This window comes from Stegodyphus dumicola, chromosome 3 (genome assembly GCF_044657685.1).
Source record: "Stegodyphus dumicola isolate Sdum_Otavi_A_Nest chromosome 3, ASM4465768v1".
Classification (NCBI taxonomy): domain Eukaryota; kingdom Metazoa; phylum Arthropoda; class Arachnida; order Araneae; family Eresidae; genus Stegodyphus; species Stegodyphus dumicola.
The window spans coordinates 12,931,609-12,947,973 of NC_140770.1; the positions used below are offsets into that span (position 1 = coordinate 12,931,609).

Sequence of the window (16,365 nt, forward strand, 5' to 3'; positions counted from 1 at the left end):
TGATCTATAATCCGGAAAAATCGATAATCCGGAATCGCCGAAGTCCCGACAAGTCCGGATTAACGATTTTTGACTGTGCTGGTATCGTACAGTCGCAGCTGTAATAGCAGTTACAGCTGCGACTGTACGACTGTACGATACATGGAAATGAACTAAATTAAAAAAATGTCTTTAATAATTGATACAAGAATGAAACAGCAGCGCTTATGAAATTATGAAAGGGAAGTCTTTTAACCCTTAAATGCCTGTAGTTGCCATTTGGCAACATACTCATATTTAGTCACGTAAATTAAATCAAAACACAAATTTTAGCTTACTGCATAGTATAACCAATTGGATACATACTGTTTACGTATTATGAATTTGAAAGTTTCAGTGTGGAGGTACCACTAACGGTGTAACGGTCAATATTACGAGTGCATGTGCAAGATGTTTACGAATTTTTGATTTTGTGTTTGCTGTTATTCTGATGCATTCAAGGTTTTAAAATTGTTTGAAAAAATGTATACGGTATGTATTATTATCTAAAATTGTTATTACACATTTGCCTATCATATTTTTTGATTTTTCAAAAATTCGAATAAAAACTTAGTTCAGACTTTTTTATTAGTATTTTTCCTTTTTATTTGATATTAAATCTAATGCATTTTTACTTTAAAAATAAAAATAAAAATTCATGCATTTAAGGGTTAAGAAAAATGTATTAACTCAGAGTTGCATGAAAGTATAATTAAACTCTTAAATTAGACTTAAAAAAATCGGAACCTGTTTTTTTCATCATTAAAAATATATTAAAAAATCGGAATTTTTTTTTCATTATTTAGAATCATATATTACTCTTCTTTGTTGTATAAGTCATTTGCGTTAAATAACTTTTAGCTTTTATTAACCCAATCATATCAATATCAGCCTTTTACTTTTTGAGTTATAAATTAAGCTCGGGATAACTATTCATTTTAAATGGAACAAAATATTACCGTCCTTATATACCCCTCCCCCCCCCAAAAAAAACGATTTAGATTCCATTTAAATGCAGCAACGTTTAGACATGGGTAAAACACATAAAAATACCAGAATATTGCGCAAAAAAAAATCAAAACAAAGCATATTAACATTAATATTTATCGAGATATGTAAACAGTCGTTTAAAAACAAAGAACTCGCTTTAAACACAACCAACTGCTTTCGTATACAAATCGTCCTTTCTTAACGATGACATAATATAACAATGTCCTTGTGCCAAATAGTATACAAATGGATGACACGATGCAACGATTCAAAATGAAATCCATGAACAGATAAATGAGATTCTATAAATCACAGTTTCCTTCGTAAAAAAGAACATGCTTACAAAAATAATTGCCAAAATAGGTGGAGTGTTATTTGGACGGAATCAATGGAATTAGCTTTTGTTTTTCTTCCTACAGTCGGGTCATCATCATCAGCCAACTTGTTGGAATTTTAACTTGAGCAGCAACAAGACCGTCAGGAATGTCGCAGCGTACGACACGCGAAGCGACATGGCACCGTTGCATCCGTCTTTGCTGTTGCAAGTGCAGGTCTCCATGAAGACGTTGTAAGTTCCTGTCCTCATTGTACAGTAATTCTCGTTGCCAGTTCCCTCACCCGGGCTGCCGAGAAAGGCACACGTGCGAATGAAACGCCAGTTGCCGTACACTGTAAGAAAGGAAAGACATCAAATCAGTGCATTCATCATCGCTTTGAAATATACAAGCTGATTCAAAATGATTCATGGGATTTCATACGATTTACTTCTCATATTTATGAATATGGAATCTTAAATAATACATAAAATAAAATTAAAACTTCTAAGTATAATATAAAAACATTTTATATGACATCGTTTAGCAACAAGAATAATGATAAGACGATAACCATATGCCCCGCTTTCTTCTATATGTCACTCTAGAGTTTCCCTTAATTTGCATAACAAATTATTTTAAGTTTTGCTACCTTTCCTGAACCTCACATTTTCCCCTCGCATTTCCTCGCCAGGATGCAAATTTAAATTAAGTGAAGTGAGTATTGGGTGAATCTTGTTGTTTATTCAGGGCGTGTTTTTTCTAGCCAGCACACGTTACGAGTCTTTTCTTGCTGTTACGCGGAGTGGCTAATACGCCTTTTTGACCATTTAAATAAGTATAGGGTGCAGCAGCGTTCATAGTAGGATATTAAAAGCACACTATAAGGCAGTAACTGTAATGTATTTATTATCTCTTATGTCAATTAACAGTTAAAGGTATGCCATTTACTAATGTGTAAGTCATTGTCCATTGCATGGATTACTTTTTGAATAGGATGCCCCCTCTGCACAACACATTCATCTAGGCGGCGTTGGAAGCTTGCCATAACTCGGCGTAACGTATTCCCTGGGACATTGCCGACGGCAGTTCGGATGCGATCCTCCAACTCAGGAATGGTAGCACAAACGTGTTCGGAAAACTTCTTGCTTCAGGTGCCTTCAAAGTCGGCACATGAAAGATCAGGTGAGCGAGGCGGCCAGGAAATGTCACCAAAACGGGAAATTACTCTACCTGGAAATGTCTGTCGCTATGGTCCATCCATCTGGGACTTTCCCATAACGTCCCAAGTTGAAATGCTGCCAAAATAGACGCTGGGTAGCAATAAAAGAGTAGTTATTCTTGAAATAACTTTCAACAGCAAAGGCACGATGCTGTTCACTCCAACGATCCATATCACTGTCACACTCAAAATGGCAGCTCATTAGTACACGAATGCGGCACGAGCTGCCGCGCATTCATGCAGTACGTCATTGTGCTACGCAAGTCAAATTATGCTATGAAAGCTGCCGCACCCTATATAACGCCAGGTAGGTTGACGAGTCAACCTAGTGTCTTGACTAAAATTTTTAGTGCAGCACTACTCTTTATATTTCAATTTATTGTGTAACGAATCTTAAGTTCCACCGCAAGTTGTCGGTGTTTTTGTAGGAACGAAGTACGTGACTTTTCTCTTCAGAGTTTTACGAATAATAAAGGGTTATTTTTACTTTTCTCCTTAGAGTTTTACGAATAATAAAGGGTTATTTTTACTTTTCTCCTCAGAGTTTTACGAATAATAAAGGGTTATTTTTACTTTTCTCCTTAGAGTTTTACGAATAATAAAGGGTTATTTTTACTTTTCTCCTCAGAGTTTTACGAATAATAAAGGGTTATTTTTACTTTTCTCCTTAGAGTTTTACGAATAATAAAGGGTTATTTTTACTTTTCTCCTCAGAGTTTTACGAATAATAAAGGGTTATTTTTACTTTTCTCCTTAGAGTTTTACGAATAATAAAGGGTTATTTTTACTTTTCTCCTTAGAGTTTTACGAATAATAAAGGGTTATTTTTACTTTTCTCTTGTGTTGGTATTCTTTACGCCTGCGCGAGAAGCCGCCAGGTTCCTTAGTAGGATCTAGCAGAGTTTAAGTTACCAAAGAAAGTACAATCCTACACCATCGGTTACCGTCTCTGCAAGAAAAACAGCACAAAGTTTGAGATCAGGCAGGTTTGTGGATCATCATTGGGGACTTCTAACACACATTTTAAACACAATCTCCAGTGGAACAAGTCACATGAAGTAGAATCCAGTAACAGGAAGCTAACTCTTAAAATGAAGTTATTGTTAAACAATGAAATGCAGAAGAAGCACTTCACTAAGAAAACAGCATCAAAATTTTTGACGAGTTCTTCTTCTTTTCATTTAGTTTTTTTTTTCCCTATACATATCAAATTAAAGCATTGTTAATTGTTACGAAATTCTGCCCACCTGAAATCGGATCAAACATTCTGAATCACTCTATACCAGAGAGGTAGCTAGGGTTTTCAGCGCCCAGGGACAACTGGAGATTTCGCGCCCGTTTCTGTTTGCCACGAATGGAAAACACTTTATTCTAAAATTTCGTACCATCAATTTGGCGCCCCCTGGATGCTGCACCCGGGGAAGATGCCCACCCTTGCCCCACCCTAGCTACGCCACTGCTCTATACTAACATCGACATATAGTAATCAATAAATTGGAAGATTGGGAAGCCAAAAAAATGGAAAACAGTAGTTTGAGTTGAGCTCATGTGGAATAGAGTATGACCATTCCACTTAGTGCGCTATCACACATCAATCTCCGTTTTGTACGAAATAACCGTTTCAAATACTTTTTCTAGAGGCTTCAATATTGGATGTAAAACAAGTAGATTTTTTCTTTCTTTCCATAAAATGTTGCAGATTGTACATTTTCACCCAGTCAGCATCGAAGAAAATTTTGAATTGGGTTTTTTTGCTAGTCTCTGTTTGTTTCTCCCTTTTACATGGCAACCCAAAGTGATCCGTGGTGAATGGCTGTTTTGTATCATCTGACAAAGCAGAAAAATTGCCTGTCTCTTCTACTAACTTATGTTATTGAGACTTTGATGGCGTGAATAACTGAAAGGTCTCTGATATCAGAATAACAAATGGCGCAACAGATTATTTCCACACGCAATGTCTTCACCTAAAAATATTTTTTAATTCATGTCTTCGGAGAACAAATGATTCACAAAAGGCTGTACATGAAACATCGATAGGAACAAGAAGTTCGTCGAATTCCGACTAACTTTAAAAGGGGAGCAGAGAATGCTGACATAAAATTGTTTAAGAGTGTTCTTTTCGTACAATATTTGAAATACTGAAATAAATTAATATACTTGTGGTATTACTGGTTTGATTCCTAAATGACTGTAGATCATGACTTCTAACTTTTAAGATACTTAAATATGAAGCATCAACTACATAACAAGTTCCGTTTTCGATATCTTCCTCTATATAAAAGCTGCAGAGGCTACTTGAAGCTTTGTGATGCTACTGCTTCGAGAGCAAAATGAAAATAATTTGACCTTTTCCGAAGTTTTTAAATATTCCGTTTTTAAACGGAATATTTAAAAACTTCGCGCCATCTAGTGTTTTTCACTCACTAGATGGCGCCAGGAGTTAGGGCTAGTGAGAAAATTTTAACTTTTGTGTCTTTTTTGGCATATTAACCACAGTTAGTTACGGTTGGGGTTCGTTCCTGTATGGACATGTAAGAAAAGTGCACTGTTAGGCCCTCTGGCCCATCAGGTAATTTTACAGCCGCAAATAAGAAATAGGCTACGGCTGTAAAATTTATGAAATATCAGTTAAATATTTGCTTTCCTTTTCAATGTTTTTTAGGTAAAGTGTAAGTAGAAAAGTAAACTGGGTTTCCATGGAGAATAAAATCCTTTTTCCGACTGAGACATCAACACGAGTTATTTTATAGTCCCTGAAAACATGAAAAGTAATGAAGTTTTTTCTTATGTTCTCATAATAGAACCTGTACACATGAGTGGATGCTGAAAACTTCGATCAACAATAGTTGACTGATTACAGAAGTAGAAATTTTGAGAACAAATACTACAAGCTCTGCATGCCCACTTTGACGATGATAGTTTGAACAATACGATTATTCCACTACTATCCAACATCTGCAACGAATAGGGAAACACATAAAAGTTCCCATCAACGACAATAAGAATTAATGTGTTGCCATTCATTCATTTTTGTTCACCCGTTATCACATATGTTCTCAATTACGCAAACTCTTTCTCGCGCGTATTGTAGTAGGAGACGAAGGATGGTGCTTCTGTGTCAATTTGCGGAATAGTATAGGAAGTTGTGCCCTAAGCTTAAGCAGAAAGCTAACACCATGATTGTAACAAAAAATTCTTTAGAAAATCATTTTACGCTGCTGGTGGATATAGAAAGGATTATTCTTTGATAAATCCCTGAAAAAGCAAATCCTCAGCCAGGCACTTTATGGCAAGCAACTCCGCCATATGGAGGAACTGCTTCAACAGAACACTTAAGTCATTGACTCGTGTGCATCAGATTGTCTTGTCTGCCCCTTGGTTGTGGGGGCGTTACATGGTTGGTTGACCTCGGAGGTTGTTTGATGTGGGATGGACTTCCCTCGGTCAATACAGAGGGTCAGCGAAGTCAACCTTGTGACTGTTTTTTTGGTGGACGCTTACCGTCCACCACAGTACTTTGAATTTTACATAAGCGTGCATGTGAGTCATTAAAATCCCTCTGGATTGATCAGACGGTGACGCCCCCCGGATCGCCTCTGAAGGTTGAGGCAATAATAAACTGCGTATGGCGGCCTAGTGCTAGCCAGGTCTGAGAGCTCCCTCCGCTGGTGTTCAGTTCAAACCTTAGTATGCAACACAGAAAACTCGTACAAAAACAAATTTCATACCTTTTTGTCGTATCTTCCTGCACATTGTGGCTTTGAGTCCCTCATAATGCGGCAATCTGACAGTATCACAGTCGAAGATGGGAATGGTGGTGTTGTCGAAAGGGTCTACACATCTGGGGTCGGCATCAGAGCGGCACACCCAGCATTTGATGGATGTGGCTGAAAACAAAGAAATTCCATTATTCCATGAAGAAGAACACAGATCATTGAGTTGGTAAGTTTCTTCCTTTATCATATCTCCTAGCAAAAATACCTAGGAAATAATAATACCTTATAACATCTAGGGGAAAAAAAACTGAACAAGTAAAAACTGCAATCTTAAAACTACAGATTACCCCTAAGAAGAATTTACAATTAAAAACATTTTTATTAAACTACATAAAACATTTTAGATGCAAAAACGAATCATACAAATATTTCGTTTCTCTTCTTAAATAAAAGTAAATCTTTATGGTTGAACATGAAAAAAGACTCAAAAAGAATTTCAGATTTAAAAACGCCAATGTTTTTTTTCCTTTCTCTCCTTTTTTCTTTGGGGGGGGGACGTAAAACTGTATTTTTCTTTTTTAGAAAATAAAACGATATAAACTAAAAAACATCAATTTATTAAGAAAACTATTGGGTTGGCAACTAAGTAATTGCGGATTTCACTCATAGATGGCTTCAGTTGAATTTTTAGAGCTGCAGACGTAGTACAAATGTAAAACACATTTTGTTATTTGATAGCTGGCAATTGAGTTGTCAATCAGTAAAAAATGTTTTTTGATCGGTTGCGTAGTTTTCGTTTGGCGTTCGTTGAAAAATGGAAAATCAAAAGGAACATTTTCGTCATATTTTGCTTTTTTATTTCCGCAAAGGGAAAAACGCATCGCAAGCTCATAAAAAGTTATGTGCTGTTTATGGTGACGAAGCCTTAAAAGAACGGCAGTGTCAAAATTGGTTTGCCAAATTTCGTTCTGGTGATTTTTCACTCAAAGATGAAAAACGCTCTAGTCGTCCAGTTGAAGTTGATGACGACCTAATCAAAACAATAATCGATTCGGATCGTCACAGTACAACACGTGAGATTGCAGAGAAGCTTCATGTATCACATACATGCATTGAAAATCACTTAAAACAACTTGGTTATGTTCAAAAACTCGATACATGGGTTCCTCACGAACTGAAAAAACGCATTTAACGCAACGCATTAACAGCTGCGATTTGCTAAAGAAACGTAATAAAAATGATCCATTTTTAAAACGACTGATAACTGGCGATGAAAAATGGGTTGTTTACAACAATATCAAGCGGAAAAGATCGTGGAGCAGGCCAGGTGAACCAACTCAAACAACATCAAAAGCTGATATTCATCAAAAGAAGGTTTTGTTATCAGTTTGGTGGGATTACAAAGGAATTGTCTACTTTGAACTCTTACCACCCAACCGAACGATCAATTCTGATGTCTTCATTGAACAACTAACGAAATTAAACAATGCTGTTGAAGAAAAGCGACCCGAATTGACAAATCGAAAAGGTGTTGTATTCCATCATGACAATGGAAGGCCGCACACATCTTGGGTCACTCGGCAAAAATTATTGGAGCTTGGTTGGGATGTTTTGCAACATCCACCATATAGTCCTGACCTTGCACCATCTGATTAATTTTTGTTTCGATCTTTACAAAACTCCTTGAATGGTAAAAATTTCAATAATGATGATGATGTCAAATCGTACCTGATTCAGTTTTTTGCTAATAAAAACCAGAAGTTTTATGAACGTGGGATTATGATGCTGCCTGAAAGATGGCAAAAGGTCATTGATCAAAATGGGCAATAGATTACAGAATAAAGTTATTTAGTTCCATGAAAAAATTGTCTTTGATTTTCTAAAAAAAATCCGCAATTACTTAGTTGCCAACCCAATATATTACTGTTTGGACAAATTTTAAAAATGAGTACATGAAAAGGCTTGCAATCTGCATTGAGGCTGACGACATTTTCACATGATTAAAACGGAAGAATCGGGATAGTTTAAATGGTACAAAAGATATGATAAAGGAAGAAAAAAAAAAAAAAATTATGAACAAAAGCATGTTGAGCCCATTAGCTGGGTTTCATGTTGTTTGGACTGTCTGTTCTACCACAAGTACACCTACAAAACTGATTTCTAACATATTTTATAAATAGCCTACATTTACTTAATAATAACATTACTAGTAACAAATTAACAATCAAATATAGTAATCACAGAAGCAAAGAAGCAGCAATGAGTTACCCATTACTATTTCTATGTTAACCATTACTTCTTAACCAGTGGCTGAGTTAACCATTGCTTCTAAACCAGTAGCCCTTCAAACTGAACTTCTAAACCAGTAGGCCTTCACTGTGAGAAGACACCGTTCCGGCTAGCAATAAATATCAACTTCAGAGTTTTAAAACATTCTGCGTAATGCATTTAAAACATTACGTATACTGATTCTGCGTTTTAAAACATTACTCTGTCTCATACATTTTTCAGACTGAAGTAGTCTGAATTTAGTTTTCCTGTTGCATTTTATGCCCTGATTCGTTGTGACTGCAGATGATATCAGCGACCGCATATGAATTTTATCTTCAAGTGGCTCCTCTGTAGGGTTCCAATGACCAATCAGGCGCTCGTACTAGGAAAACGATCCGACTATTAGCAAGTCAGGTCTGAGAGCGCTTTTGGTATTAACGCCACAAAATCACAGCTGATGATTATCCGCAGGAAAAAGCATAATGCTGTAATCAAGAAAAATCTCGCACTATCCAATGAAGTACTGCCGGTAGTTTCTACTGCAAAATACCTGGGAATAACCCTTCAATGACCGTTTTACATGGACACATCACATTAACAATGTGCGTAACAGGGCCACCTGTGTTATGAAATGCTTATTTCCGATTATTGATAAGTACTCGAAACTGGATCTTGACAAGAAAAGGTTAATCTACATTTCTGTCATCCGACCAATAATGACTTTACGCCTCCCCAGCGTGGACTACTGCTACTAAATCTGATCTCGATAAACTACAGAAGGTACAGAATAGATATCTTAGAATTATCACTAACGGTCACTTCTTCGTGAGGAATAAATGCCTACATGATGATTCGAAAATTGACACTGTTACTAAGCATCTTGGCAAGCTTAACAGGCAATTTTACCAGGCTGCGAAAGATTGCAATGTTACGAATTGCTTTAATGTATTCACCTATGAAATTCTCAATGAGGACCGCTATTTACGGCCTTTTAGTGCTCATCCTCGAACAAGATGTTTCTTTGAATGGGCGCCTGGACTGCAGTGTCCTATCCCAATCAAAAATAAATCACTTTTCGAACTTTGAAGACGATGATGCTGGAATTTCCTCCTGAACTACCATTCGGATGTCTCCATGCCATAGGGGACCTGGCGTCTTCCCCCTCTCCATCTCCAATGTTGTCTCCTACTGAAGCATTCGAGCACCTGCTAGCAACTACATTTCATGACAGCCGGCAAAAGCTAGACTTTCTAGCTAAGCGCCGCGAACGATGCTTGGCTTCTATGCAATAGACCACAGGTCACAGATGAGTTCGGATCCAGATACCCAGATGACTTGCAAGGACTATTCTGGGTATCGTCTGAAACCCACGATTAATAGACCACAGTTAGCCTTCCCAAAGTCCTTTACAATTTTCAAGCAGAATGGGAACTCTAACAACGCCTCACTTCCCACCCAAGCTAATGGATGGCCCCACGAGAGAACTGCCACATCACCCAATACCAGCAAAAACGAGTTAACGCCGAAGACCGTTAGCTTTACACAACAAATTCCTATGTTTAGATATATTATGATAAAACTTATTAACATTCCATAACACAGTTTTCTCAAGAACAGCACAACTTTCAGCGTCTTAAAATTTAACTCAGAATTCTCCTTTGACTTTTCACAACTTTTCACAACAAGGAAAAAGAAACGTCCTCAATCTCTGGAAAAATTCAATATATAAAGTTCGTTTCCGAATTACAGCTTAAATTTCCCATCAAGTTTTACAAAGTTTACTTTTCAGGCATAATCTGAGTCGTAGACTTGAAATATGGGAAAAAATTTGCATGTCATTTCAGAAAAAGTCCGATTTTTGTGTCAAAATATATGTATGTTAGAACAATGCTATATATAAATCTAATATTTATCTTAAGTCGCGCTTTGGACACATGAAAGACGACAGCTAAATTTCATAAATCGGCCAAGTAGAACGGAAAGTAGAACGGCCGAGTAGCACTCCTTCCCCCTTTTGGGGGAAAAGGAGTAGGAATATATAAAAGGACGAAGCTAAAAAAGGGTCTGCATTGAAAATATTAATGTTTAGTTTGGAAATGGACATCCAAGAATCAGTCTCTAATATATATTTAGCAGTAAAGACTTCTGGCAGCGTGTGCTTCAGTTCTTTCTTGCGTGAGAGGCTTTTTAGAGTTGAAGTTGATTAAAAGCTATCTTCGATCAATTATATCACACATACGACTTAAAGGTTTGGCAATCCTTTCCACTGAAAATGAAATAGCTAAAAACATTCATTCTGATGAAGTTATAATTTTTTTTTCAAAAGTCACACCTCGCAAAAAAAAAAAAAAAAAAAAAAAAATTAACGTTTTTTTAATTGACCAAAAAGTTCAAAACTTTTTCCTAAATCATCACAAATGGCAGACAAATTCGTTTTTTTTAGCATACATCTGTCTACTAGGTAAGTTATTTTTTACTTCCTTTTACGAAGGAATTAAAAAACGTAGGAAGTATTGTAATCGCGAAAATTTTCCGATACCATATTTCAAAGAAAATATCCATTTTGACCGCTATCGAATGCAATTTAACAATGTTTTTTGCGCGACATCTGTACGTAAGGACAGAATAAAGGACTCCTTTTTCCAAAACTGGTTGCAAAAAGGATTTTAAATGGATTCAGAAGCGATTTTTTCGTGGCGCTTGTACGTAGGTATCTCGCATAACAAAAACAAGTAACCTCAAAACGTTGAAATTTTGTATATAGGACTTCTGTTATAAAAGCAGCCCTCTTTTTGGTTGTAATTGGCCGCACCAAAAGTATATACCGTATTTGACGGCATATAAGACGCACTTTTTTTCCTAAATTTGGTCTTAAAAAAGTTACCTGCGTCTTATACGTGAAGGACACAGTCTTATAGGTGAAAGTCATTGCATTCAATAATTGTTTATTTGGCTTTTACGAAACGTGAGAACTAAAAGAAACCACGCTATTGAAACTTTTTTCCCTTGTGTGTGGCCGTGTAAATAAGGGTGCGTCTTATATGCCGTCAAATACGATATATATATGTTACCGTGAAAGACCGAAATTGGAGAATGTCTACTTTCACCGGAGAATGTCAACATTCACCAAATACGTCGGTGAAAGATCGACTATTTCTTTACATTCTTGCACATTCGGACCCTCACCGGTGTATGTCGACAATCACAGATATGCTCTGGTGTAGGTCGAAAAGAGAGGAGTATATGTACACGCTGCCATTCCAAAAGGAAGTGTTCCACAAATAAATGCAGTTGTAAAAGCAAGGGCCTCTCGTGCAATTCAAAGTGTCATAATAGTTTAAGTTGTTGCAATAAATAAGATTTGAATCACATAATTTGGTAAGTTTATAACTTCTATTATTTTCCTTTCTCATTTTGAATGTACTGTTTTAAGTTCTTATATTCTTAAGTTAATATTCTGAGTCTCAAGTGCGTTTTTTCGCGAATGAATTACGGAGAAGGAAATATAATATTGTTATATGTTCAACATTCACCATCAATACATGGTGAATGTTGACATTCACCGGTGTAAGTCAGAAATAAGAGTATTTGGAAAATATTTCGGACATACACCAAGCGACTATGTGAATGTTGACATTCACCGGTGAAAGTCGACATTCTCCAGATTTCGATGTTTCACCATAACATATATATATTATATACCCATTCTGTTGCCATGTTATGTAATGTAAATATGTACTGTATTTAGCGCATATGTTATGCCGTATAGGCTTCATATTTGAAAATGTAACGCAGTAGTGTAATACCTATACAATCGTAGGCAAAGTCGAATGCAAACCAATGGAGTATATATCAGTATGTAATCCAGCGCGTACACACACAGCGGGAATGATACGGACTCGCATGAGTACGTTACAGAATTTCTAACTATACTCATGTGTCGAATTATATATATATTGTCTCTGTGTTTCTTACTTAGTAATAGTGCTCAACACATGCAATATGTAATATATTGCATGTGTTGAGCACTATTAATGTACTTTAAAATGTATATGTTGAGTCCTGTTCATGCACTGCGTACTTAATGTAAATGTACCACATATGTAAACATATTAGTCTTATGGTATAACGCATGTCAGAGGCATTCAGGAGCCGCCCGATAGCACTCAAGGTTAATTTGAACACATGTAATTCTTCTGTAAATTCTCATCTGTACTTATAGCGCCCTTGCATGGCAGGTATGTACGTCCTGGATGACGAGAATCCCGGGGGGGGGTGCTTTGGTCGGTAGGACTGACCTCTGGATGAATCCGGCGCTGGGTCTGGGCGCTCAGTGCGAGACTCCTATGTGGTTCCCCTCAAGCCATTTCTAGATGAGGGTGGACGTGGTGCTGTACTGAGTAACGGTTACGGTAAAGGGACAGTGCCCACGTCCACCGTCACTTATCACTTATACCCATTCTGTTACTCGACTCCATTCTGTTACTCGAGCTCAGCTTTTTTATTCTTATATGTTGGTAAATTGTGCATTTTTTTTGCTTTAGAAATGATTAAATTCTGTTGTTCTTATCTTTCTGTTAAGTTTGTTATGCCTTTAGTTAATCTATCAGGACTTGTATTCCTCTTTACTTGCTTTGGAAACATGAACTGTCCTGACTCGGAACAGGGAGCTTACTCAAGCTATGTTCAATAAATGGTGAAGTAGACAATACACACAGGAAGGGTATACGAAACCCTTTATTTTTCTATCTTTACAGCGATTTCCGGAACTTCGGAATACAGAGACCAACCACTTGTGGTTTGAACGTAAGAATATAAAAATATTAACTAAAACTCTAGCTAAAGCTAACTTTGGATTAATATACAAGTGCCTAACTTTAAGACTGGGCGTTATTTAACAAAAATTCGTATGTAGTACAGAGAGCTGCTAAAACTACGATACGTTTGAAATATCAAGAGGACTAAACCTCTGGCCTTAAAGGCAACCAGCAACCGAGTAAATCTACTATGGCCAGCGGCCTGCTTCTAATAACTCCTTCCTCTCTCTTACTTGGCAAAAAGCCACAACTTAAGTACTTGGCGTTAGCAAGACAAATTTGCATAAATAAGTTAAAGCTTTTAATTCTGGCCGGAAGTAGAAAATAAGAAGTGATAGTAAAGATTTAAAAAAAAAAAAAAAAAAAAAAAAAAAAAACGTTAGTAAAACTTAGGATCCTTAAAAACCTGCATGCAATAGTTAGTTGTAGAATTATCAACAATTTAAAAGTTGTTGAAGTGCAGCTAAGCCTAATCTTTTTCCCATAGCAGCCATATTAATTTACATTTGAAACTTAGCAGAATAATGAATTCAGTTTCTGCACCTTCAGTGTCTTTTTGCCGAGTGGTACCAAAAGAAAACTTTCAGTTGTGTGCACGGAAAAATCTGCCTTCCTGCCCGCAGCCCGAATTGCTTGTTTTTGTGTAGAAACTAATTTAATTGTAAAAATTTTTTTTAATTGTTTTAACTGTATTTGGTGTTTTATGTTTTTTTATATCGTTCAATTTTTATTGAAAATATTTTGAGGTTTTATGTATTTTTGCCTTGCCGTGAAGTGAGAACTGAATTAATTGAATGAGAAATATATCTAATGAAATAAATTTTGGTATTTTATGATAAAACTTAGACATTTTATGATAAAACTAGGTATTTTATGATAGAACTTACTATATTCATTAACACAGTTTTTTTCACAAACAGCACAACTTATCGTCCTAAAGTTTAACCCAGAAATTTCCTTTGACTATATAATAGGGGGACCGGAAAGTAATGTCGTTTCCGCGCATGTCGACAACAACATGCTAAGGGCAGAAGTGGAAGTAAATCCATGTGAAACACTCTTAACCAACCTTGGTCGACCATCCAAGAACATTTAAAGCAGAATGGAAAAATAAGCAAAGCAGCTGTTCGAGTCCCCCATAATCTGTCCGGAAAGAACAAAGCCAACCTATCCATCACATGCAACCTATTGCTTCAACGGCACCATACAAAACCGTTTTTTGATCATTTGATTACTGGAACGAAAAATGGGTCCTATATGCTAATCCAAAACGCAAAAGGCAGTTTTAATAGGGGTTACAAAGGGTTTACATCCTAAAAAGGCGCTTCTGGGTGTTTGGTGGAGTTTCGCGGAATTGTTCATTTTGAATGGCTGAAACCTGGACAAACTGTTAATGCTTTACTTTATTGTTCACAATAAAGTAACAGTTTAAACTGTTAAACTGTTACTTTATTGTGAACAATTGGATCGAGTGAACCAATCTTTAATCGAAAAATATCCAGCGATTGTCAATAGAAAAGGCATCATTCTGCAACACGACAATGCAAGACCGCACTGTGCAAGTCGGACACTGGAAAAAATGAATGAATTGGGATGGGAAGTGCTGCATCACCCACCATACTCGCCCGATATCGTACACTCGGATTTCCATTTATTCCGATCCTAACAACATTTTCTTAGTGCCCGAAAATTTGAAAGCGACATTACTTTCCGGTTCCCCTATTACTTCTCGCAACTAGGAAAAAAAAACTTCCTCAATCTCTGAAAAGATCAATCCATAAGGTAATTTTCAAATTACTACTTAAATTTCCAGCAAAAAAGGTGTAAAATCTAATATTTCGTTCAAAGAAGTCATGTGGTGTCCACATGTAGTCCCGTCAGATTTTTTTATTTAGTCGTAAGACCTTTTTATTGTTCAATTCATTTTAACTGTTTAACTCTAATGAAATAAATGTAAATTATATATTTGTGTTGACATTTTGTATGATGTCCATTGCAATAAGAAAGCCCCGGGGAAACTCCCGCCACGGACCTCGCTCGACAGTTGTAGACCTGTCACTGCATAAACTACATACGGTTACGGAAGTAAAGTCATATCTTTGCACAGCTTTGTCAAAATAAGTGTTTTTTGGAATTGATTTCACGATTTTTATTTCTATCAAATAATCTTTGTTGAAATAAAATAGGAGTAGAAATAAAATCCGCTTACATACAAAGCCGTAAATGCATATCTGGTCTGCGGGGGGGGGGGGGAAGTTAAATCTAATAATACGAATGCGCTGAGATTCCAGCTGATCCATTGTGCGGGAAAATCCACGTCAAATACCACGCATTTCACGCAACTGAAGAAAATGGACTTGATTGGTTGAAAACACAGCCTCGCGTCTGGAATTCATTCATAATCACTGCACGGCGAATTAGCACGAAGGGAATATGCTGGAAATAATACATCAAAAAAAAATTCCATTCCTTTTCACGATAGGCACGAAATTTTGTCTCTTAACTGCCCGCAAATTCTGGTGAAAACTTTCAAGGTGAAATCTTCTTAAAAATACCATATCTGAAAGCGACCAGCATTTCTGAGAATAAAAATAAATAACAATACAGTTTATACCTCTTGATATGTCACAGTTTATTTTGTTCGCGGTTATCATTCGGTTTTGCCGAAATCCCGCAAATTTGTATATGAAAACGCGGGAAATACATCACGTATTATGATCAACAATTCGGTTAATAGGATCAAATTATTACACAATAATTCTTTTACCTGAAGTCGCCAAATAAAAGATAAATTCGCCATAAAAAATCAAAATCGATTATAAAATCTACCATGTGGCGCAGAAATACCGCCAAGTAACTCGCCAAATAGCTTGGTTAGATTTCAGACGAATAAAAATTACGAAAAAAAGCAACCTTACTTTGATAGAGATTTTGAATAACTTGACCGATTTTAAGGGCAATCATACACATGTATTTCTTCTTCAGGAGCGGAAAAAAAAAAAAAAAAAAAAAAAAAA

The 16,365-nt window shown here is 36.4% G+C and overlaps 1 protein-coding gene across 1 annotated transcript in view; it reads right to left on the reverse strand.

Annotated features, from left to right (window-relative positions):
* Nucleotides 1–1,103: 1,103 nt before the first annotated feature.
* Nucleotides 1,104–16,365, reverse strand: part of crok (crooked) — a 38,428-nt gene continuing 23,166 nt past the window's right edge. The window contains exons 2-3 of the mRNA XM_085812576.1: nt 6,273–6,431; nt 1,104–1,677 (exon numbers count right to left, since the gene is read on the reverse strand). Of these exons, the coding sequence (XP_085668702.1) occupies nt 1,442–1,677; nt 6,273–6,431 (395 nt within the window). The 3' untranslated portion in view covers nt 1,104–1,441. The remainder of the gene's footprint in view (nt 1,678–6,272; nt 6,432–16,365) is intronic.